Genomic DNA, 24446 nt, shown 5'->3' with positions numbered 1-24446 from the left:
CTTCTGGGAGGACACACACAAAGTCTGGGGTAATGTGATAATAAACAATACTCACTGCACACTACACCCATCTGTTTGTCAAGAGAAACCATAAATGAGGGTGCCTGGAAGCTTTCAAGCTTTACATAGAGGATTGTTCCAAGGGCCTCCACATCACTGATGCTGCTAAGGGAAAATCATGCTGAGTGAGCTGGCTACTGCTAAAGGAGCAAGCTCTCTTCAAGCATTTGATAAATAAACCCAAATTTCCCTCAGAAAACACCTCAATCCTAGCATACCCTAGGAAACTTTACCTGCAAGGGGAGGGATGGGGGCAGCTACCTCTTTCAAAATCTTTATGCCAGAATGACAGCCCCTATTCGTCCCAGAGTGAAATCCCAGCTGAGCAAAGAGACACACAATGGGGCAGAGATACAAAAAACCAGTCCAGGAATTTCTTTAAAGTCTACCAACCTCTTTAGAGAAACACCCAAGTGCCATTTCTCCCCATTCCCATTCTTGCCTTATTCCCTCTATAACAACTTTCCAGAGAAAGGAATTAAATAACACGATTTCCCAGATAGAAATATAAACATATGGAAAATATTACATCTTTCTGATGCTGGCAAAACAAGTTGTGTATATTGCCTAAAACAGTGCTTGACACTGTTAGCAATCTATCTACTGCTCAAAGACCCTACGAAGACATTCACATTGTAAATGGCTTATGGTATGCTCTGCTTCCTTATTTTTTATTGATTGAATGACTCCACAGAATTAGGCATTTGGCTGATATAAATTGCCTTTATTTTTTAATGCAAGACCGGAGAGATGGGGTCAAAAGTGACCCCGTCTCATGCGGGTAAAAGCAAGACATCAAAGCTGCCCTATATCCAGGAATCACATTGTCTAGCCAGTTTAAGACATCACCCCTGCCTGAGGATATACTTTTTCCTAACTCTGGAAAGAGAGGCAAAGACAAGCTTAGCCTTGGATCAAGAAGGAAGGGACCAGGAAAAGTTGCCTAGCTGCACCTTTGAATGGTAATTTCTAAGTTTGGTTTCACATATCAAGGGACACCAAGATAAGTTATACAACCCTCACTGGATCATCTCTAGCAATTCCATACTCATCAGGGGGTCCAGTTGTCCTTAGGGGAAAGAACCTTCACTCTCTGCAGCTCCTCTAAATTTATCACTTGCATCAGGACTTATCACAGAAGTTGCTAAAAGAGCCTTTTGCTCAGGGCTACAGATTTATAAAGGGGTTCAATACCCACAGGAGCCCCTCCATCCCACAATAAATACTGTTAGAGACACAGTGAGAGCTTGCAAAGGTGTTCACTACAGAAGTTTAAATGTCTGATCCATTGCTAGGCCACCTCATTTTGATACACTTGAAAGTAAAAATTATAATAATTCTGTAATTATCACATGAGCAGTATAGTCACATTGTAATGCATTTTGTGTTAAATCTTTCTCTTAAATGTAAATATTTAAAACATATCCCACTTTTTTGTTGATCTATGTAATATAGTCTTGTAGTTCAATAAACCTCAGAGAATGGAAGTGAGACATCTATTTCAGCTTCTGGGACCCTGATCTCTTGAACCCCACTGGACCTCCTAAAAGAGCTATTGATGTTCACATCCTGTTTTCAGCTCAAATGTAAGTTCATGGTGGTCAGTGGATGTGACTGCTATTATCTCCAGGGCTGCAGAGTATTTGGAAGCACCACCTAGTTGCTTGCTGAATGACTGAAACTACTCTTTGCCATTCTCATGGACAGTGAAAAGTTAAATTTGGATAAATTTATAATTTTTTCTTTTAAGGAAGAAAATCAGATGCATTGGCACACACCTTTAATCTCAGCTACTCTGAAGGGTGAGGCAGGAGAATGATGAGTTTAAGGTCAATGTGGGCAACACAGCAAAACCCTGTCTCAAAAAAATTAAAAATAAAGAGAGAGCACACAGCTACATGTAAGGTAATAATATTCATCTAATACATAGATGGCAAGAAAAATAAACCTATCTCAAGCCAGTTTAAATGGTCTGTGAAGAAAAATATTTCTCCAAATTTGTTTCTCAGCTGATTTGTGCTTTTTAGAAAGAAATTAAAAGTATGTTAATGACCTATGTTTAGCTTTTTTATTAATTTAACCAGTGAACTGAAGTATCAGTAGGGTATAATTAAATGAAGACACTTTGCACTTTGAATTAATGCTGCCATTAGATATATTATGATGTCTTTATATTTGGTCTGCATGTTACATTACCACCATCTGCTGTTCATGGAGGCCAATTTTAAAAACTAGTGATTTTCATTCTTATTTCTTTTACTCAATCTTTTATAAATTTTAATACCACATACATTTGTGGCTGCTATCTTCAACATGGTGTCCAACATGACTAGTATTTCCCAATCTGGGCTCCTCAGTACATGAGGGCTCATAAAAATGGCCTGAGTAAGGGAAACGGTTCAATGGTCACACAAAGTTAGGAAATGCTGCAGGCGACATCCAGCTGCTTTAAGGACTGAAGAGTCTCTCTGTAAAGAAACTGGCTTAACTTTGTGGAACCTAGTGTTTTCCAAACTTGTTTAGTCAAAGAACCTCTTTAAATGTAGAATGCCTGGTAATAATTTCGTGGGCACCAGAGTTTGGTGCTGTAAGGCTTAAAGTTAGAGGGCACTGATCCTGTTCTGAAATCTCATATTACTATATCAAAATCCAGCTGAAAAACTAGACAATTATACAACATGATTTCTGCTTATACATAATTTGCCACCTGATTTACACATTTCCTTATATTACCTCCAGGAAAACACAGGATGATAAAGGAACACTGTTGTCACAATCACTTCAAAGCGAAGGTATTTCAGAAAGTGAAACACTATCACACCAATAGACCTCAGGAACAAGTTTTCAGAAGCACCTCTCAAAATTCTCAGCAAAACATCCTCACAGCCAAGAAGGACAAACTTGCAGCCCTGGGATGGGACTATCAAAAGCAGATATGCCTCTGAATCTCATGTTTCATCTCATAATTCAGGCAAGAAGTAGTCGCAAGAGCCAGGGATGTAATTCAGTGATACTGCACCTGTATGGCAAGCACAAGGTTGAGTTCAATCCCCAGTACCAGAAAAAAAAAAGAAAGAAAGAAAGAAAAAGAGAGAGAGAGAGAGAGAGAGAGAGAGAGAGAGAGAGAAGGAAGGAAGGAAGGAAGGAAGGAGAGAGGGAGGGAGGAAGGAAGGAAGGGAGGAAGAATCATGGATTTATGAAATGACAAATGATCAGGATTGTTCAGTACAGCAGCATTTTTAATAATAAAGGATTTAAAACAACCCAAATGTACATCAACAGGAAAATAATTAATAAATTATACTATAGCTGTATCACAGGACATAATATAAAGCTGTTTAAAAAAAAGAATGGGGAATGGAAGAGGAGAGATAGAAGGAAGTTCGATGAGGATTACCAAAACACAGAGTGCAAGACTTACATCTGGCTTATCTTTAGCATAGTATAGTGACTTGGTTAAAACAATCAATGATAAATTCAAAGTGACTACAAGACTAGGAAATTCCCACCATATTTAAACTATTTTTACTTGAAGAGATAGAAACATTCATTACCCCGATTCTCATACTATATACATATATTAAATTATCACAATATACTCCATAAAGATGTACAGATATATCTCAATGAAAAAGGTTTAAAAGAATGAAAAAGTTCTATATTTACCAATATGAAGATTTCCATGCTCTTTTGGCATATGAAAAAAGCAAGAAACAGAAATGTGTAATGTGCTGGTTTTTATCAGAAAAAGAAAAAATAAGAAACTATTTGTTAAAGATTTTCTGTATGAATAAAGCAGCTCTAAAAGAATCCACAGGAAAGTTAACACTGGTCACCATTAGGAAAAGTGGATGAGAACTCAGCAGGGAACGAAAGTGAGTTTAGATTTTTTTTTTTTTTTTTTTGTTGTTGTACTGGGGAACAAACTCAGGACCTTACATTTGTGAAGCAGGCAATGGCACCACTGAGCTAAATCCCAAGCCCATGTTGAGATTTGGAGCAGTGTATCTTTTATATTTTTGAGCCATGTTAATAGGTAACCTATTCAAAATTATATCAAATTTTATCCTATTCCATGACATATTCACATTTATCTTAAATAATTCACCCACATGTTCTCAATAGTAAAATCAATTCATATTTAAATTCATAAATAGCTAGTTACCTAGGATAATCTAAGTGGTCCAGTGTGAAAAGTATGAATCTAGACCATTTTACTGTGTCAGCATGTGTCTGTGTGTGTGTGTGTGTGTGTGTGTGTGTGTAGCTGGGAATCAAACTCAGCATGCTTCATGCATGCATGGCTGTACCACTGAGCAACATGTCCAGTCCTGGTTTGAAAACCTACTTAAACATTTAGCCTTCAATCCATCTGAAGAACTAACATCGTTTTTTTAAAAATCTGGAATCTCAACTGAAAAATCTTTGCTCAACAGTTTGGGATTTTTATCTATAAGATGTGGATTTGTGGAATTGTAGTGTCAACCAGTGTCTTGGGACTCATGCTCAGAATTAGTACTAACTTACCTTTGAAATAAGCACTGAGAAATGCTACCACAGTGAAATAGCAACAGAGAAGGTGAAGTGGAATAGTCATTCCTGCTCCTCAGTGCCATAGTGTCTATGGGAAAGCCAACTGTCTGGGAGGCAAGCACCCTAAAGACAACCTTCTGCTTTATATCCCAACAGAAGTGAAATTTAAAACTCTCCAACTAGCAGGCATATTGGAGCACAGTTATAATCCCAGGACTCTGGAAGGCTGAGGCAGGAGGATCTCAAATTTAAGCCCAGCCTATGCAACTTAGACTCTGTCTCAAAATAAAAAAGGGCTGGGGATATAGCTGAATGTGCAGACCCTGGGTTTAATTGTCAGTACTACAAAAACAAACAAAAAACCCTCTCCGACTATTGCTGAAACATTTTTAAAAACATATAGATGATTTTTAAAAATTGGGCTGGGGGTGTTGCTCAGTGGCACCACAACTGCCTAGCAAGTATAAGGTCCTGAGTTTGAACCACAGTACTTGAAAAAAAAAACATTGATCAGTCTCTCACAAGTCACTTTCCTGGACTGAAAAATATGTCTATTTTAACTACATTCTCATATTATTTTTATTAAAATGCTTTTTATTGCTATATATTAAAAACATGGTATTTCTTTATATGCTCTAATATATGGAAACATATGGTGTAGTAAATAAATAAAATGTGATTAATTCTAATGGAACAATACGATTAGTGTCAATAAAATTTTCTAAAGATATCTGCAGTTCATCCCAGAAAAGATATTCCAAAGGTGAGTTTTATATCCTTGTAAATCTCCTAAAAATAGTCTAATAAACCAACAGTGCTATAAATGTCTTATACATTTTCTCAAACTGAAATTTTATTTCTAAGTGTAAATGAGGCCAGAATGAAAGAGACTAACAGCATGAAGAGATGCGCCAAATCAGCACAACCAGCAGGGAGGCATTTGTTCCTGCATTTCTCAGTCTGACTCTGCTCTGAGGCTGTTCTCTTTGGAATCCCTTCAGAGGGACAAACAGGCAGTGGGCCTGGCAAGGACTTCAGACCCCACTGCACCTCCAGATGATCTCTTAGATATGCATAAGTGGAAGAATGATTCCACCTTTGGGTTTTATTTCAGTTGTAATAATGATTTATGAATAATTGATCACTCGGTAATAAATTATTCAGGAAGGCACACAGTTTCCAAGGAATCCTGGAGGGGGTCTGGTTAATGGCATGACAGAAGCCAGAGAGAGCTGCCAAAGGGACACTCTATGATAACCCATACTCAGAAGTCCTCTCAGGGTGGGTTTTTCAATGAGAGGCCATGTTAATGCCCTGAAGTTTTAGAATGTAGAAGTTCCCATATTCATGCCTTCTAAGTTTTTATAAAATAGAAGTATTTCTAGTGCCTGTCCACATGTAGTACTGAAATGCTGAGCCCTGACTTCTTTATCCATCAGACTAGGGTATCTGTCATCAGCTGAGCATAACTTTTGCTACTGAAATTAGTGTTAAAGTGAAAAACCATGAAATCAATAATACATATACACACATAAACATAAACATAAACATATAGATGGGCGTGGTGGCACATGTCTGTAATCCCAGCACTCGGGAGGCTGAGGCAGGAGGATCGCTGTGAGTTCGAGACTAGCCTGGCCTACATAGTGAGTTCCAGTTCAGTTGCAACTACACAGTGAGACTCTGTCTCAAAACACACACACACACACACACACACACACACACACATATAACTAAATGCATGTGTAAGTACACACACATATTCTCATGATCATGTGGGGCTAGAAAATAATGCTCAAAGTAGCTATACCTAGGGGAAATTATCTACTGTTTTCAGTTTTCAAAATGTTTTTAACATATGTTTGCCCCTTATAATAAGTTTAATATTCAACGCCTTTAAAAAATCTAACCTCAGATATGTCAACTCCGATCCATACTGAACATTCAAATGCTTTGTTTTCTGAGTAATGTTAAACATTCTTGCAAGACACATCTGTAATTATCTATCTTACAATTTTCATTTCCAAAACAATTCTAAAATAGTAGTGATGCTCACTAGAGCTCAGCCATTCACTGCACAAGTATTGAATCATTACATGATTACTGATTACTGCATGAAACATTGTTGAAAAAGCAAAATGAATTAAAAATGGTTGATCACCAAGTAGCAAATCTAGTTTTATAAGACATGGACTGTATTGTCTTGTCCTGAAATCCACAATATCTGCATTTGTAAGAGGCCCATGGGACGGTAAACACAGAGAGGAGAAAGAAAATGAAGGGCAGGTGGTTCACAAATCTGGGGAGCAGGATACAGCCCAGCAAATAGGGTTGAAAGGGTTTCTCCAAATTCAAACTAATGGGAAAATGGAAACAGCAGCCAAACTTCAGTTAAAATGCTTAGTGACTACTGCATGAGGGAGAGGTAGAAAAAATCGATACCCCAATATATTCTAATTAGACTTATTCCAAATTTTCCACTCTGAGAAATTTTGAAACCGAGTAAATAGGCCACAAAAAATAAATCCTATAATTTTTTCTGAACTAAAAACAGTAAGATGACTGATATGAACTCATAGATTAAAAAGCAACACCAAGCTTAAACTATCAAACTTCATAATGATTATCACTAGCAACTGCAGATTTGAGAGGTTTAATGTTCTTAAAGGTATTCAGGTTTCATGGTCCAGGGTTGACATTTTTTAAGTGCAATTATCAAGGTATGACTAGCATACAATATTTGACATAATGACATATTGCACTTATTTTAAGGATATAATTTTTTAAAAATTTTGACCTCTATAATACCCATGACTCTATCACCATAATCATAATGAGCATATCCATCATTCCCAAAAGCTTCCTCATGCCCAGGGTTTGCTTTCTTAATAACTAAAACTTGGGGGGCATTTTTCACATAACTACCTAAATAGAACACTGCTGTACTAATAATTATGATCAAAAGCATGCAAAAGGCTTATAATTATTCATGCATACCTATGAATATCAGGTAACAGGAAAACAACTGAGAAATAAAACATATGTTCTTGTTAAACTATAAACATTCAATTCCACAGTATTTTAAAGCAAAGAAGGTCACATAATGCTAACTGCTTAATTTTAATACTACATGAAATTACTTATACAATGCATAATCAATAGAGTATACTTTTAGAACCATTGGAGTAAGGGATAGGAAAGGGAAAGTTCCTGCCTTGTGTTGGGCTGCTAGACACACCAAATTGGGGAAAATTCTCCCCAAAAGGCCACTCCAATAGGCAATAGTAAGAGTAGGCAGGCTAGCTACAGATTGTACTTGAGGGTAAGATGCTTGTTTTGTAATGGGGAAACTAAAGTCAATTGATATTCTGATCAAATAGTCTGATATTCATCAACCACTAAAGACCCTAGCTTTGGTTGCTGAGGTTCTTCTGGACCCCATTAAAAATTAGCCCACTTTTTTGTACATCAATTGTACATTCATTTCCTTTTAAAAGTCATTTTTCAGTGAAGGGCAAAGATAAAATTTGAACTAGACTGCCTCCATTAAGTTTTTCTCTTGCAATTACCTTGCATTCAGCTAAAATATTTTGTTTTATTTATCAAAAACTTGAGACACAATTACATTTAAAATAAGAAGCTTTACACACATATCTTGCATTTTCAAAATGTGGGATAATTAACAATGACATGTATATCAAAGAAAAATTTTTTTATTATTCATTAAAATAGTTTAGATATTCCTCAGACATTTAAATGAAGAACAATATTCCTAACTTCCTGGTGTCAGACATTATTCCATTTTAGCAAAGCCATTACTTCTATATTCAGAAATCAACAAAATGCATTAGAAGAGGGGACTGACATAAAGAATCTAGCCGGTGTTATGATTTAGATCTAGAATATCCCCCTAAATTCTCATACACTCAGAAATGGGCCTTCTGGAAGGTGACTGGATCATGGGGCACTGTATTCATCAGTGTATTCATCCACCACCAGTGAGTTCTGTGGCTGAGTGTGCTGTTAGAAGGTGCCTGGTCAGAAAAGGTGGGCCACTGGGGTGTGAACAGGAAGTGTGTATCTCCCTCTCAGAATCCTCCCTTCTCTCTGCTTCCTGGCCACCATGATGAGAGATGGGATCTACGCTCAGCCCCTTCCACCATGCCCTTCTTGCCGTGGAGCCAGCTATGGACTGAAACCTCTTAAAATCCATTTGTCCAAATAAACTCCTCCTCCTTTAAGCTGTAGGTATTGGGTATTTTGTCCCAACAATGGGAAAGTGATTAAAACAGCCAGTACGAAAATCTAAACACAGTAAAATCTTGGTTTGTGAGCATGATTTGTCCTGAAACATGCTTATATCCAAAGCACTTGTATATCAAAATGAATTTCCCCATAATACTAACGGAAACTCAGATTATTTGTTCCATAACACAAAGATATTCATATAAAAATGATTATAGTACTGTAATATAATACAAAATAAGGAAGAAAAAACAAAATACAAAGAAAAATAAACAAATTAACCTGAATTTACCTTTGAAAACCTTCATGACTGATGTGAGGGAGACAAGAGAGGAGGTTATCATGTAGGAAGATTTTCACTCTCACTAATGGAATCACTGCTATCTATTGGCTCAATGGACTCTTTCTTTTCATGCAACTTTAACAAGAAACCTATCCAATGACACTTGTTTTTGCCTCCTTCTGAAGGTTTTGCAGAAATGTATCATTGCATTGTTGTTAAACAGATTCATTGCAAACACTTCTACAGCCTTATTTGGTGGTGTCTTTCTACAAAATTTTGCACTGTTTCCCACATTTTACACATCTCCCTAATTTCACTTGAAATGAGGAATTCCTCCGCCTTTTTCTCCTCCTCTGCAGATGAGATCTCCCATATAAATTCTTGCTGTTGGGAGATCATCACTGACAATCCCACAGTAAAAGAGAGAAAAGAACCACTGGCTCAGTTGTGATTGTGACATTCAGCATCATGTACTACTCGTACTGCAAGAAATCTCTCTTTTATCAAGTTAAAATTTATTAGAAATGTTTGTCTTGCAAAACACTCACAGAACAAGTTACAATCCAAGGTTTTACTCTATACTACAATAATTTGAATATACTCTTTGAAGGGCAACGTTAATATATCTGTAGCACATAAAACAAATCACTTTTTTCTCACAATGGTGTGTGAGAAAAATTGTTTAGAAAAGGATTTTTTGGGGGGTACCAGGGATTGAACTTGGGTCCTTGCGCTTGCAAGGCAGGCCACTGATCCACTGAGCTAAATCCCCAGCCCTAGAAAAGGATTTTTGAGTGTTGTTTTCTTCCTAAATTCTCTTTGGTCATTAAGTTCTTATAGCAGATTTTTTGGCCTCCTGGCCAAGCCAAAAAGAAACTTAGAGTCTCTCTGCAACCTGTTCTTATTAAAATATTTTGTTTATCATCTCCTCTGCAAATATTACAAACCAAGAAGAAAAAGTGCATTATTTATTTTATGCTAATGCATGAAGCAAGGTGGACTTAAGAAAATCATTTACTTGGAATGTTGGCTTCATTACCATGACTGAAATAAGTCAAAGCAACTGTACAATTTTACATTTTCATCTCTCTTTCCATCTCTCTGACCTTAAATGTAAGATGGCCCAAAGCTCAGAAGCTTTACCTTACTGCAGGAAGACAAGTAGCAAGGTTCAAGTGAAGTCCAAGTTCAAATTTACCTTTTCTAGATTTACCTACAGGGGCCTATGCACAAGATCCCAAACTATTTAAAAATTTTTAATATGATTTCTATTTTATTGTAATTTCTCTTGAAAGGTAAGATAGAATTTTTAAAAAATGATCAAGTACATTGTAAAACTGAAAAAAAGTTTTAAAATCTGGCAGGAGAAAATGGAAAGAGATCATTAAGTTTCCTACAAATTGCTTTCATTAACTCGTTACTGCATAAACCACTGAATCCTATTAAATTAAATCAGCCCACTCAAAACCTAGTCTCCCTTCACAAATACCCACTGGAGAGAAATCCTAGACATAATATAGAAATAATAGCTTTACTAAGAATATATTGAACAACTCAAAGTTGGACTCATTAAATCCACTAATGTTTTGTTTGGAATGACTCCAAACTAGTAAAGATATGTTAAAATGATTAAGTAAATCAAACATAAAAATCCAGAAAGAGGCATTAGTGGGTGTAATATATAAACACTAGCATTGCTATTCAATGGCAGAAACTACTTGTCAAAACTGAGTTACTAATATTTACTTGTAATGTTATAAAAACCCATGCATTCTAGTAAGAACTATTACTCAATTTTAATTATTTTTGAGGCTACTAGGCTCAACTGATTAATCTTCTAAAAAGAAATAGCATTCTTTTATAAAATAGTCAAAATGTATTCATATAAAAACAGGATAAGAAAAATGATTTTTCAATTGTATTAGAAATAAACTCAGAAATGGATGAAGTCCTTTATGTTTTTTTCTAATTACAAATGAGCCTCTCAGCAAATGTGGCCATAATTTATAACACATTGTATGACACAGAATGCCTGTGACTAACTGGTGACTGAAGTACCAGATAGTTCTTCATTAGCTTTTCAGAGTTATGCTGTTGACAGACAGAATGAGCTGAAACAATCATATCAAATCTCTGAGGACACTAAAAGGCACAATTAATGGTATTCTACTTCTACTTAAAGAGGATATCAGAAACCAGATATTCAACAAGAGAAAGCCAATTGATATAAAGCCACAGAGTGGACTTTTATGCAGATATTTAAAATGATGCTTTCAAACAATATTTAATAACATGGAAAGATATTTATATTTTGGTGCTTTAAAACAAGATGCAAAATTATATGGACACTGAATGTCTATACCATTTGAGGGCCTTTCACACTGAAGGGAACTATTCCCTCACACCAGTCCTTGAGCAGCCAAAAACAACTGCTAGAAATGCAAATTTTCAGGACCTTCCCATAAGACTGTCAAACCAAAATCTTTGGAGGGATGAGAGATCCCAGAAATTAGTATTTTCACAAATCTTCCAGACTATTCTGATACCCAGTAAAGTGTGAAAGGCCCAGCTCTATCTTAATCATATTTAGGTCTCGACTGAAGCAGCACTTCTCTGGGAAGCTTTATCTCCCCTAACCTCACCCTGCCAGCTCAGCTGGGTCTGTTGTATGTCACAGCAACCAAGACTTTCCCTCACAGTACTGGTTATTACAACTTACAATTGATGATTATAAAATTTGTTTTTATCTTCCACCAGACCAGATACTCTCAAGCCTAGCTATGCATTCAAATCACCAGGAAGCTCTCAAAACTCCAGATGCCTGGGCCACACCCAAACCAAACAGACTCACCTGGCATATGACCACGGCATCTGTAATTTTTTAAATGCTGTATTGTGATACTGCCATTCAGCCACTATACCAGACTCAAACTCCTTAAAGAGTGGGCAAAATTAATGGTGGCCCATATTTGTTAAACACACGGGAGTTTTTTGCTTTTTTTTTGTTGTTGTTGTTTTTTTTGTTTGTGGATTGGAGGGGAGTTTTGGGTTTTTTTTTTTCCAATTTTAAACATAGTATAAAATTCCAAATATACTTTTCATTGGAAAGTAAGTCCCTTTTCCTCTCTCCCTCCTCTCTGAGGCAGCCACTGTGACCAATGAATGCCATACCTTACAAGATTAGCTGTCAATGCACAGAGAAAAGAGATTACTCTCCCGCTTCTTTTTACCAGACTCAAACTCCTTAAAGAGTGGGCAAAATTAATGGTGGCCCATATTTGTTAAACACACGGGAGTTTTTTGCTTTTTTTTTGTTGTTGTTGTTTTTTTTGTTTGTGGATTGGAGGGTAGTTTTGGGTTTTTTTTTTCCAATTTTAAACATAGTATAAAATTCCAAATATACTTTTCATTGGAAAGTAAGTCCCTTTTCCTCTCTCCCTCCTCTCTGAGGCAGGCACTGTGACCAATGAATGCCATACCTTACAAGATTAACTGTCAATGCACAGAGAAAAGAGATTACTCTCCCGCTTCTTCATGCATACCTCTACTTTTTATAAAATGCATACATATTGGGAAAGGAAGTAGACTAAGGATAACTGTTAAGTGAGTACATCCAGAGCTATTCAGTAAGCAGAGACACAGGGTATCAGGATTCTAGAAAAATAATCCCTTGGGATATGTCTTAGAAAATGAGGATGAGACCCTTTGTCTGGTTTGAGGGAATAATCATCTAGTTATTCTCCTGGCTTCATTTTGGGAATACTTCTACTTCTTATTAGATATTCACTTCTCCAGAATTTCCACCAGAAAAATCAAGAAATGAGATACTCTTAATTCTAGGCCTTAGACTAAGAAGAAATAGCATTATGGGACTAGGCTGGTGTCCATTCCTGTAATCTCAGCACTCTAGGAGACTAATCATAAATTCAGTCTGGGGAATTAAGCAACTCAGCAGATCTTGTCTCAAAATTAAAATTTTTAAAAGGCTTAGGATACAACTCATTGTGAAGGCTCTGAGTTCATCCCTAGTACTGCAAAAAAAAAAAAAAGATAAACATAGATTTTAAGATTTAAAGACCTAGTTACTATAAGCACCTCATTCTGACCACTTCTGAATATATTAAGATGAAAAGCTGAGGTATGGATTCCAGTGTGGTGACTCAAAGATGCTGGCTCCCTTAAACCCCATGCCACATGTTGATTCTGTCTCAATGCCACACTCTAGATCTGGGATGCAAGTGTGAGATGCCCTCAGGAAAGACTGTGGTATGGAGAATTATTTCACTTTACAATAACAGACTCTAACCCCAAATGTGCAAGGCTTTGGGGGTTTTGTTTTTCAATTGCCTTTTCATGACTTCCCAACTCCCTTATTCTTAATGTCTAAGACCACTTCACTCTGCTGTTAGTGTGGCCAGTTTTAGCAGAACTCTTGGCCAGTCTCCTCCCCTTGTTTCCAAGGTGAGTGGGAAATCAGGTTCTTAGGACTTTTTAAAATCCACCTAATAAAGACCCAAGAATTCTTCAAGGAGGCAAGGGCCTGGGGATTGATGCATGTACTTGGGGATATTTCCTTAAGGACTGGAGATCTTTCCTATTTAATTCCCGATCCTCATCACATGTTGTAGACATCTAAGACTGGGCAGAAATGCCCTCAGGTAAAATAAAGCATTTCCATTTCTACCACGTTTATAGTATCAAGGCAAAGGCCAATGTATAGCAAGACAGTTAACAGGACAATATCTGGGTATTTACATCACAAGACTGGGGAAATAGTAAAGCTTAGATAATACACAGAAACTTGTTAGATAATTATCATATTTAGCTACAAAGGGAGCTAGACAGTGGCCATTCCAACATTTCAAAGACCAAGCCACCATCAGCTATTCAAACATTATTTTGTACAATTTGCTAGTTGTTTCATGTAGTTCATTCTGTCTCTTGTATAGACCGGAAGCTCCTGGGAGCCAGGTCTTATCTCCTATTTGGTGTACAGTCCACAGCAAAGGTTTAAAACTTAAATTGTACCAAATACTTAAGTATTGACAGACTATGGCAGAAAAACAACACCACATAATGAGATCACTGTATATTAAGTATGATGAAGTTTTTAAAAAGGTATCATTATAAACTGCAACTCATTCAATGCTAAGATGAATATTTTAGGTTAATATCCCTTTTCTATTAAATTATATGCAAAGTAAAAATCCAAGGTAACTCATTACTCATGAAAATCTTTGGGAATGACAGGTGTGGTGGCACACACCTGTCATCCCAGCACTCAGGAAGCTGAGGCAGGAGGATTGCTGAGTCTGAAGCCAGCCTGGACTACCCAGTGAGCTCTAGGCTAGTCTAAACTATATAGTAAGACCCTGTCTCAAAAACTTAAGAACAAAAACATCTTTTGAGTTTACCTATACTTCTAGTAAGGGGTTAACATTTTGAATATATAAGAAATTTAAACAACTGACTAGCAAAAATATTAAAACACATAATTTGGCTTTAAAATGGGCAATAAATCTGTAGAAATATTTCTCCAAAGAAGACATACAAATAGCCAACAGGCATATGAAAATATTCAACATTATTCATCAGAGAAATGCAAATCAAAACCACAATGAAGTATCAATGCACTCCAATTGGAATGGCTATTATCAAGATGATAAAGATGACAAGTGCTGGTTCAAATGTGGAGGAAAAGGAGTGCTTCCACAAAGTTGGTGGGAAAGGAATTCAAATTAGTACAACTATTTATGGGAAACAGTATAGAAGTTCCTCAGAAAAATGGAAATGGAACTACTATATGATCCAGCAATCCAACTACTGAGCATATATCCAAAGGAAATGAAACTGTTACATCAAGAAAAAATCTGTACTCCCATGTTTTCAGCACTGCTCACAATAGCCAATAAAAGTAATCAACCTAAGTCTATGCCAACTGATGGATGAGAAAATGTAATTGTTTATACCCAATGGAATGCTGTGCAGCCATCGTGGTGGACTAATTATGGTCAACTTGAATGGGAACACATAGCTAAACTGAATCAGCGTGGTTCTGGGCATGGAAGACCCACATGAGGATTGTTGTTGGAGTGGCATAAAAAAAAGAACAGGAGGGAAAATTTCATGCTGTTGATTTTCCTGAAGAAGCTGCTTTTTGGCATTTTCTTCTTCAAAGGAGTTTAGGCTGCTGTCTTCCTGCAGGAGAGCTTCAATTCTAGTCTTCACCCCTACATCATCTTCTGGCTTCTGGCACAAATCTCTCAGCCTTCTCACACAGACCATTCATCCTTCCCGCACAAACTTTCTAGCTTCCACCACTGGCCCTTGGGCCTTTCCAGTACAGATCCTTGATACGGATTTGCAGGGCCATGGGCTCAAGCCCTTGACTGGATTCCTGGGGTCTCCAGCACACAAACCGATGACAACACTCTTCTACATATGACTCTAGTAAGCACTGACTAATACAGCCATGAAAAGTATGAAATCCTGTCATTATAACACTATAGATGGAAGTGGCAGACATTACATTAAGTGAAATAAGCCAGGCACAGAAAGACAAATACCATAAGACCTCACTCATAAGTGAAATCTAAACAAGTTGATTTCATAGTAAAGAAATGACAGCAGGACAATGGTTACAAGAGGCTGGAAACATGTGGAAATGGTAGGTTAGTGGGTACTAAATTACAGTTAAATAGAAGAAATAAATTCTGGTGTTCTATCTATTTTATAGTAAGGTGACTAAAGACAACGATAATGTACTGTGTATTTTAAAAAAGCCAAAAGAAATGCTTTTAATCTTTTTCCCACACAATAATACTATTTGAGGAACTAGATATGCTTACTCTTTTTGAACATTATATAATGTACACATATATCAAAACATCACTTAGTATCCCATGAATATGTATAACTTTTATTGCCAGCTGAAAATCTTTTGGGTTTGCTAAAAAGAAAATGCTTTGACAACTTAACAAAATAAAACATGAAATTATGAACTAGAACTAGAACAACCTTTTTAGGAATATGACAACATAATTACACTCATGAGACCAAAGCATAATTATGAAAGAAAAATATTCCTCAAAACTGTTTTATAAATTTTATGATGTATAAACTAATAAAGGAAATGTCTATTTCATTCACTACTCAATTTAGCAGTTTAATTTTATTTTCTGAGACAACTAAAAAAGGAATAGAAGATATTTATGCCAAAAGAAAACGCTCTTTAAACATGTACTGTACTAATCGAGTGTAACATCTGTAGCTTTTATTTTTATCCCATAGCTAATCCAGAAGTCAATAAAAACATAAAGGAATGTGGTATTTACATAGTAATTAAAGTTCATGGTATACACAAAATGTCAACGATAGAGTGGTGCCCCCAAGTGGTATAATGAGAAACTACAATAGTCTGACATACTAGAAGCGCTTTGTACCTACATAAAGCTCTTCTCATTTTGTCAACTTCTTTGATTAAACTAGAAGCACATGTTATTTGAATCTATATTTCATAGGAGCTAGCACTAAGTGTCCTACGGCTCAGCTCGGGCTCACTGTCCACTCCAATCAACCTCTTTAACAGTGACAGCAAAGGATAGTCTGACACGTAAATGTATCACACACCTTCCTTACTAGCTCAAAAGGAAGTATGTCTCCAAAACAATTAAGACTGTCAGATCTACTCTGACCTACTAAACACCATTATAGAAGTCTTTTAGGTAGTAGTCATCTTTTGCCTACCTTTAATTACATGTTTTGTGATATGTAAAGCAGAATTTAAAACTTACTTAACCAAATTACTTGGACAATGAGTGGTACTAGTAATGTGCAATTCTCCCAGACTGGAGGTTCAATCATTGATACTTGGGGTGGGCAGCTAAAAAGTAATGAGTTCAGTTTACTGCCTCTGCACAAGTATTAAACATAGCAATTGCTAATGAGTTGGCATCTTATGCAGCTAAACAGTTTACATTCTGAATTCTCTTTCACATTCTGAAATTTCTTTTGGTCAGTCACAGATATTTAAAAGAACAGACAAAAGAATGGTTACAATCTCAAGAAATATCCTTGGAAAAGTTTTTAAGCCATATGCCTAATAACCAGATTACTTTTTGAGATAGTTCCTCTTCTAAAAGCAAAATGCAAGTCAGGCACACAGTCATTCCTATAATCCCAGCACATAGGAGGCTGAGACAAAAGGTTTAGGAATTTGAGGCCAACTTGGGCTACACAGTGTGTTCAAGGCCTGCCTGGACTACACAATTGAGATCCTATCTCAAGAGACACAAACATACAAAGTACAAATGGAAAACAAAACTTCATTCAATAAATGGTTCCAATTGCAGCCATTGGAGAGTGACTAGCTAAATTTTTATTAGGCATCTTTTTAATTACTGCACTGACTTGGATTGTTCATAATTAAGATGAATGTTGGCTGTTACTGAGTGATCATTATGCATATGGCAATGCAATATCTCTATCTTATATAAATAGGTAGATATTTTATTTAATCCTTATTACAGTCCTCTGAGGTATTATATTCATTTTACAGACAAGAACACTAAAGCTTAGATTAGGAAGTAAGATAACTTTAACCTCACAGTTCAGAATAGGTCTAGTACTGCACGTTGTACTATTTTTTTAAGTATTTGATGAATTCTACAGGGAAAAACAAAGAATAGGTCTGGCTTTACTTCTTGACTTGTTTACCTCCAAAACCATTAAGCAGCTTAATGGTGACACTGTCCTTCCCTCCTTCTAGCATTCCAGGATTTAGTGAGCAGTTATATCCATTCTTTTTCTGATTTTTAGCAAAGGAAGCCAAAAGTAAATGTCTTCAAATATCAGCATATAGTGGAAATGTATGATGCAATTGGGAATAAGGGGCATAGAGAGAGGCAGAAATGTGGCTAAATGAAGGATACAGAATTTGTCTAAAGAGAGTAGCCATTACCCCCGCTCCAGCTCCCTGTGGCTACACAGGCACCAATGCTGGCAAATGTTACCTACAAATGTTACCTCTGCTTTCTAGAAGAGCTGAAACATTGAATTTTTGAGACCTGCCCATTTAAAAAATTGGGCAACTAATTTAATTCAGATTTAAAGAGAAATACTGCACAAGACAAATGAAAAACATCAGAAGGCTGAATGTGGCTCATATGTAATATGTTTTAGAGATTCTAATAATAAATTATTCCTCTCCCAATCCCCAAGTGTGCGGGGTGGGGGGCTTATCTGAAGAGATCAAGAAAAGAACTTTTCTATCTTTACTAACTTCTCACTTTAATGCAAAGAGCAAGGTGTATATTATTCTGTGTTCTTATTCCATTAAGAGCTGTACATAAAGGGCAGCCAACTCGATATTTGTATAAAGCATTTTTACTTACAATTTCTCTTCTTGTCTGGCTTTCTTATCTGAAACCAGATAGACAGTTCCAAAACTTCCGCTGCCAAGTTTCTGCTGAAGCACATACCTTCTTGCAATCAAGGCCTGTGGAGAAGTGGAAATGGCTATTGATCCACTCCCACACTTAGCAGCTTCTTGGAATTTCAACATTGCTCCAAATGGGATTGAACTGGTTTATTCATATATGGAAACCTAACATTGAAGTCTCCATGGTCAAATTCATCCAAGAAGTACTGATCAATGCCTGAAACATGAAAAGTACACAGGTCAGATCTAATTGATATTCAAAGATTCCTAACAAAAGGTCTAAGTCTTTGACAGTGAGACCTGCACCTTGATTAAAAGACTGAATGGCATCATATTGGTTAGTTTATTGAGTTCAGAAGTGGGGAAATGGTAGAAATACTGCAAGTTCCAGAATAGACTTTCACAGAAAGACAACATTCCATCATCCATTCAAATTTATCAAAATTGATTTATAGCCAAATTTCCATAAATTTCTGAGATGTTTATCTGTTTCATAATCAATAATCTGTTTAAAACTTTTACACCCCACCAACTTTAACAAAATCCAAATATGAGACCATTATCATATTCTTGGATCTGTGCACTTGTATCAACTCTTCAGGAGAATTACATGTCTGTTTGGTTTGCTTTGGTTCACAAACAATGAGTTAGGATTCAACAAGAAATTAGCATGATCCAGGTCTCCTCTGGATTTTTTTTGGACCTGAGTGGAGGCAGCACATCATGGTGAGCAGCATATGGCAGGATGAGAACACATGATCTACAGTGAAGAAAAGATGTGATAATCCCCTTTGAGAGCACATCTCAAGAACTAAGTAAGTCCTGTAGACTTTAAATCACAATTTCTGCATTTATTCAAATAGATGTAAAAAGGGATAAGGATTCATAGTGAATTTTTTTCATCCTAATCCAATTCTGATCTACTTTCTGAAATTTTTATTTATACCCCCTGGATAGAGTAACACTCCTGGGTTTGAAGTAACACAAATGCAGTTCAAACCTAAAACTGTATTTCAATGTCAGCCGAATATAAATGTGTTATAGGTAAACCTATACTTCCTCATGAGGCTATGAAATGTAAGCTATGAAAAATATGATTATTTCATATGAGGAGGTATACAGTAAAATCGCTTTTATTTCAACAAAATGTCAGCTGTTTTTCCAGTAATATTGAAGTGTTTTAAATTCATATGAAAATATGAATTTAAAAATTGAAGACTCTGCTTTGGAGTTTTCATATTTAGCAATTCCAAAGCAATAAGACATAAAACTATTGTTATAATGCTGGTCAAATGGCTTTATGTAATATCTTTAAACCACAAAAAACAGCAAGGCAGTCAAGCACAAAAACACCACAAATTTTTTCAAAATACAACATAAAGACAACAAAAATAAAAACCACAAAAACAAAAAAGTGGAGAACAGGCTTCCTGAAGTACCTTTTGTTTGTTTCTTTCATTGGCATAGAAATGATGCTTTCTGCCCAAATTAAACTGTTTGGAAAAATGGACTCAAATGAAAAGGTCCTTTCAGGTCATTCAGTTAAGTAATTCTCTATTTTGGAGAGGGAATTAGGTCCCTTGTTCAATGAAGAATTAGAGAAGCACACAACAGTTATGTGAAGTCCAAATCCAGCCACTCCTATTTATAAAAATGGCGTGTTTAAATCCAGCATTGTCTACCAGTCAGCACAATACTCTAGGACCAGGTTCTTGCCACCGCCTTCCCAGCCTATTGTGTAGGTTGTTCATTCCATTCGTGTCTTCGGTGCAGACTGTACTGGCTACCAAGATTCCAGAGTCACTTTTCATTTGCCAACACTCTTCACCTGTCAAAGCTGGTGAATGAACCAGACTGCAGGCAATACACCCTTCTTCACCTTTGTACTCCCAGTGCCTGGCATAACGTCTGGCATATACTACGTGTTCAATAAACACTGTGAGGGCCAATAGTGTCCAACAGACATGACTGTCCCCCAAGGAGAAAAAAGAGGGGAAGAAAGCTGGACAGGAATTTAGATTAGGGTGGCGGGATTCCCACTATCCATGGGAAATGAAACCAGTCTCGTTGAGGCAAAAGACAAGAGAAAGTTTACCCAAGTTAAAAAGCAAGTTTCTCTTGTCAGATGAAGGGTTGAAGCCGATGTCAACACAGCTTCTGCTAAAATAGGGCTCTAACCTTAAAGGTAAACCTTAACCTCAAGGTAAAGAGAGCAATTTCCCTTTCTCTTCAACTTTCAAAAAACTGACACTTTCTGGAAACGGTTTAACATAACGGGAACCGGATACATTTGTCGGAAGGAGTCCAGGGAAGTGAGAAAGGTGTGAGGTAGGAGGCCCAGAAGTGCGGACCCCGGCTGAGGCGGCTGGAAACCACTACCTTTACCACGCGGGGGAGCCTGGCACGCCCTGAGGAAAGCCACTCGCATTACCTTTCCCCACCGCAGGCGGAGGAGAGTTAGAACAGGCCAGGCCCAACTCACGTCCGTAATACCCCAGTGGGCTTCAATTTAGGGGCTGCGGAATCCGCCGAGATCCGCACAACCTCCGCCAAGGTTGTTTGGCGCTGTCGTCAAGGAAACGGCGCGGGGCATTCTGGGAAATCGAGGCAAGACAGGCAGGCGGAAGTATCCCCGGACCCAAGTAGGCGGGGAAACGAGAGGAGGGCTAGGCTCTAGACTAGACGGAAGCCGTTGCGGAAAGTAAATCCCAGCCTTGTTTAGCAGTCTCGCGCCTGCAAATCCTAGCGCACTTTCGCCCGGACACGGTGGTCGGCCCTAAGAGTCAGGGATATCGGCTTCCCGGTGACGTCAGACTCGGCGACTTCCGGTTCCTGCCCTAAGGTAAATGCTCACGTGCTGGAATGTTGGTTCTCGCCAACCTCCTGTGGGCTTGGGATGGAGGGTTTGGGTTTCTGGAAAGACCGAGTAGTTGGATTGTGCTGCTGGTCGAAGCGACTACTGTCAGGGCCAGTGTGGCGCGGTATATGAAGCGCCTGAATTCGAGGAATTAAGATCAGACCTTTTGCACACGAGTGCTCTGGCCAGCTCGCATTTGTTGCTACTCTGCAATCCTATGGTTGGTTTAGGATGAGTCAGTGCGGTCTGTGTTCTCAGAAGTCTTCCATGACAGACTTATAAATAAATCAGCACTATACAGGCCGAGATGCCAAACTTGGAGGAGGTGAGTCCCTATAAATTAAAATGAAAGCTATTGTTGACAAAATGTCACGGTTTTAAATAAAGACAGGACTTAGTAACAGTGCCACAATAAAGGCTGAGACTAAAGAAAAACGAGTAATGCTAATCCTATGAATTGATACCCAGATGGAGAAGCATAACTGGGCCAGATATGCAAAAGTAAGATGAAGAGGCCTCTGGGATAAAACTGAATAGTTGAGTTCCTAAAGGGAGGAAGCAGTTTCCTTCAGCATAGACTATGCCAATTAAGAAGCAGACAGGGAGCCCAAGACTTGAAACAAGTTGCCAAACTCCATCAATAAAAAAGAAAGTTTAAGTCTGTATCAGGGTTCTCCATAGTTTAACTAAAGCCCAATAAAGGCTTTTTTGATTTTTGAATAAGATTGATAGGGATAAACTATTTTTATACCTTAGGACTTTTTACTTTACCCCTACAAAGTGATGCAAGGTTGTTACTATAGATTTATCTCAGTATCAAAATTCACAACTATACTGGTGTTCCTTATTGCATTTTAATTAAATTTCCTTTAGAATCAGCAGCTGCCTCATCCTATACAAAGATCAAAACTCATGAAACCACTGAGTTTCCTCTGTACATTACTGGGAAAACAAAAGAGAATTTTAAAAAGCACTCAGCTACTATTGCCTGGGGATGTAGGTGACTATCAGAGATGTTGACACCCAACGTGTTCTACCTAGAGAGCACTTCATAACATTTGCTATTGTTGTAATGGTGCTAGAAGCAATGAACTGGTACCCCTATATCTGGCAATAATTGAAATGTGTTCTGTTGTTTTAAGCAGATAGGTCTTCAATCTGTCATCATGGGTATCCGAGGACTAATGAGTTTTGTGGAAGATCATAGTAATGAGTTCTTCACTGATTTGAAGTTGCGGGACACAAAAATTGTCATAGATGGCTACGCTCTTTTCCACCGACTGTGCTTCAATTCAGACTTGGAGCTCCGTTATGGAGGAGACTATGATTCTTTTGCAGATGTTGTACAAAATTTTTTTGAGTCACTGTTTACTTGTAATATATGTCCATATGTTGTGCTTGATGGAGGATGTGATATTTCTGACAAAAAGCTTACAACTTTAAAGGATCGAGCTAGAGAGAAGATCCAGATGGCCCATTCCCTTTCAATTGGTGGAGGTGGGTATGTGTGTCCCTTACTCATCCGGGAAGTGTTCATACAGATTTTGATCAGACTCCAGGTACGTTTTGTCCAGTGCTTTTCAGAAGCAGATCAGGACATCATGACACTTGCCAATCATTGGAATTGCCCTGTATTATCATCGGATAGTGACTTTTGCATTTTTGATTTGAAAACTGGGTTTTGCCCATTGAATAGCTTTCAGTGGAGAAATATGAACACTATTAAAGGGAAAAAAAACTACTATATTCCTGCCAAATGCTTTTCTCTTGATGCCTTCTGCCATCACTTCAGCAATATGAACAAAGCTCTGCTACCTCTCTTTGCAGTGCTATGTGGAAATGATCATATTAATTTGCCTATTGTGGAGACATTCTTAAGTAAAGTATGCCTTCCTCTTAGAGCTACTAGTTCTAAAGGAAGGAGACATCACCGAGTTCTGAGAATTCTGAACTGGTTGTCTCATTTTGATAACCCTACTGAAGCACTAGATAATGTTCTGAAACATCTGCCAAGAAAGGATCGAGAAAATGTTAAGGAACTTCTCTGCTGCTCCATGAAGGAATACCAGCAGTCCCAGGTGAAGCTACAGAACTTCTTCCAGGATGGTACTTTTATCTGTCAAGATGCCATGAATCTGGGTTTACCAGACTGGGTGTTGGTGGCTTTGGCCAAAGGCCAGCTATCTCCATTCATAAGTGATGCTTTGGTACTAAGAAGGACCATTCTTCACACGCAAGTAGAAAACATGCAGCGACCAAATGCCCACAAAATTGCTCAGCCTATCAGGCAAATAATTTATGGGCTTCTTTTGAATGCTTCATCACATCCCAAAAACATGTCCCCAAATGCATTGCCATCTCAGCCTCTAGCTTTCTGTGAAGTAGAAAGGATTAATAAAAATATCAAAACATCCATTGTTGATGCAGTAGAACTGCCCAAGGATTATACTGACTTGAGCAAACTGACCAAGGTGAGAATTTGTAATGATAGTGAAATTGTGATAAGGTGCATTCATAGATATTCTTTCTCATAATCTAACAAATCCAGGTTAGTTGCTATCTTGTCTTCATTTTGTAGATAAAACTAGAATTCAAGTGAATTAGGTTTTTTGGTTTTTTTTTTTGGCCAGTGTTTGTGCTAAGACTAAAACTAGCACTTTAAGCTCTAAATCTGCCATGTCTGCTGTACTTTGTCTTGTAATCACTACTACTTTTTATACCTGCAGTCAGTAGAATAGGGTTAGGGTTATGCAACTAAACAAAAAGGGAAATCCTCTGAACTGCAAAAATAAAATATTCATATAGGTACTATGTACAGGCATAACTAACATTGCAGACTACATCAGATTAGAATTGATGTTTAGGTCTAATATTTTCATTAGTGAATTTTTTGAACTTCAGGTTTGTGCCATCAAGGTAACTTAGTTTGATACTAAAAAGTGTGACTCGGCCTAAGACAGTGTTACACAAACCTGAATAACACTCAGACCAATCCCCATTTCAAGGGGAAAAAATCCTCACGGATTCCA

At 37.4% G+C, this 24446-nt stretch overlaps 2 protein-coding genes across 4 annotated transcripts in view; one reads left to right on the top strand and one right to left on the bottom strand.

The window, feature by feature from the left end:
- Nek11 (NIMA related kinase 11) overlaps window positions 1-21242 on the bottom strand; it is a 267941-nt gene extending 246699 nt beyond the window's left edge. For all 3 annotated transcript variants that reach the window (XM_010625448.2, XM_010625451.2, XM_010625449.2), the window contains exons 1-2: window positions 20992-21242; window positions 18514-18777 (exon numbers count right to left, since the gene is read on the bottom strand). In XM_010625448.2, the coding sequence (XP_010623750.1) occupies window positions 18514-18683 (170 nt within the window). In that variant the 5' untranslated portion in view covers window positions 18684-18777; window positions 20992-21242. The remainder of the gene's footprint in view (window positions 1-18513; window positions 18778-20991) is intronic.
- Window positions 21243-22583: 1341 nt separating this feature from the next.
- Aste1 (asteroid homolog 1) lies at window positions 22584-23951 on the top strand. Its single transcript, XM_019207656.1, has one exon. The coding sequence runs from the start codon at window positions 22584-22586 to the stop codon at window positions 23949-23951; it is 1368 nt and encodes a 455-aa protein (XP_019063201.1).
- Window positions 23952-24446: the final 495 nt, after the last annotated feature.

Source organism: Fukomys damarensis, unplaced genomic scaffold (assembly GCF_012274545.1).
Source record: "Fukomys damarensis isolate Sample0158 unplaced genomic scaffold, DMR_v1.0_HiC HiC_scaffold_37, whole genome shotgun sequence".
Lineage (NCBI taxonomy): Eukaryota > Metazoa > Chordata > Mammalia > Rodentia > Bathyergidae > Fukomys > Fukomys damarensis.
The sequence above is the reverse complement of the archived record's forward strand: the minus strand, read 5'-3'. Positions and strand labels throughout refer to the sequence as shown.

Excerpts from the sequence above, each read along its gene's own strand:
- Aste1 (XM_019207656.1), top strand. The coding sequence starts at position 22,584 with ATGGGTATCCGAGGACTAATGAGTTTTGTGGAAGATCATAGTAATGAG.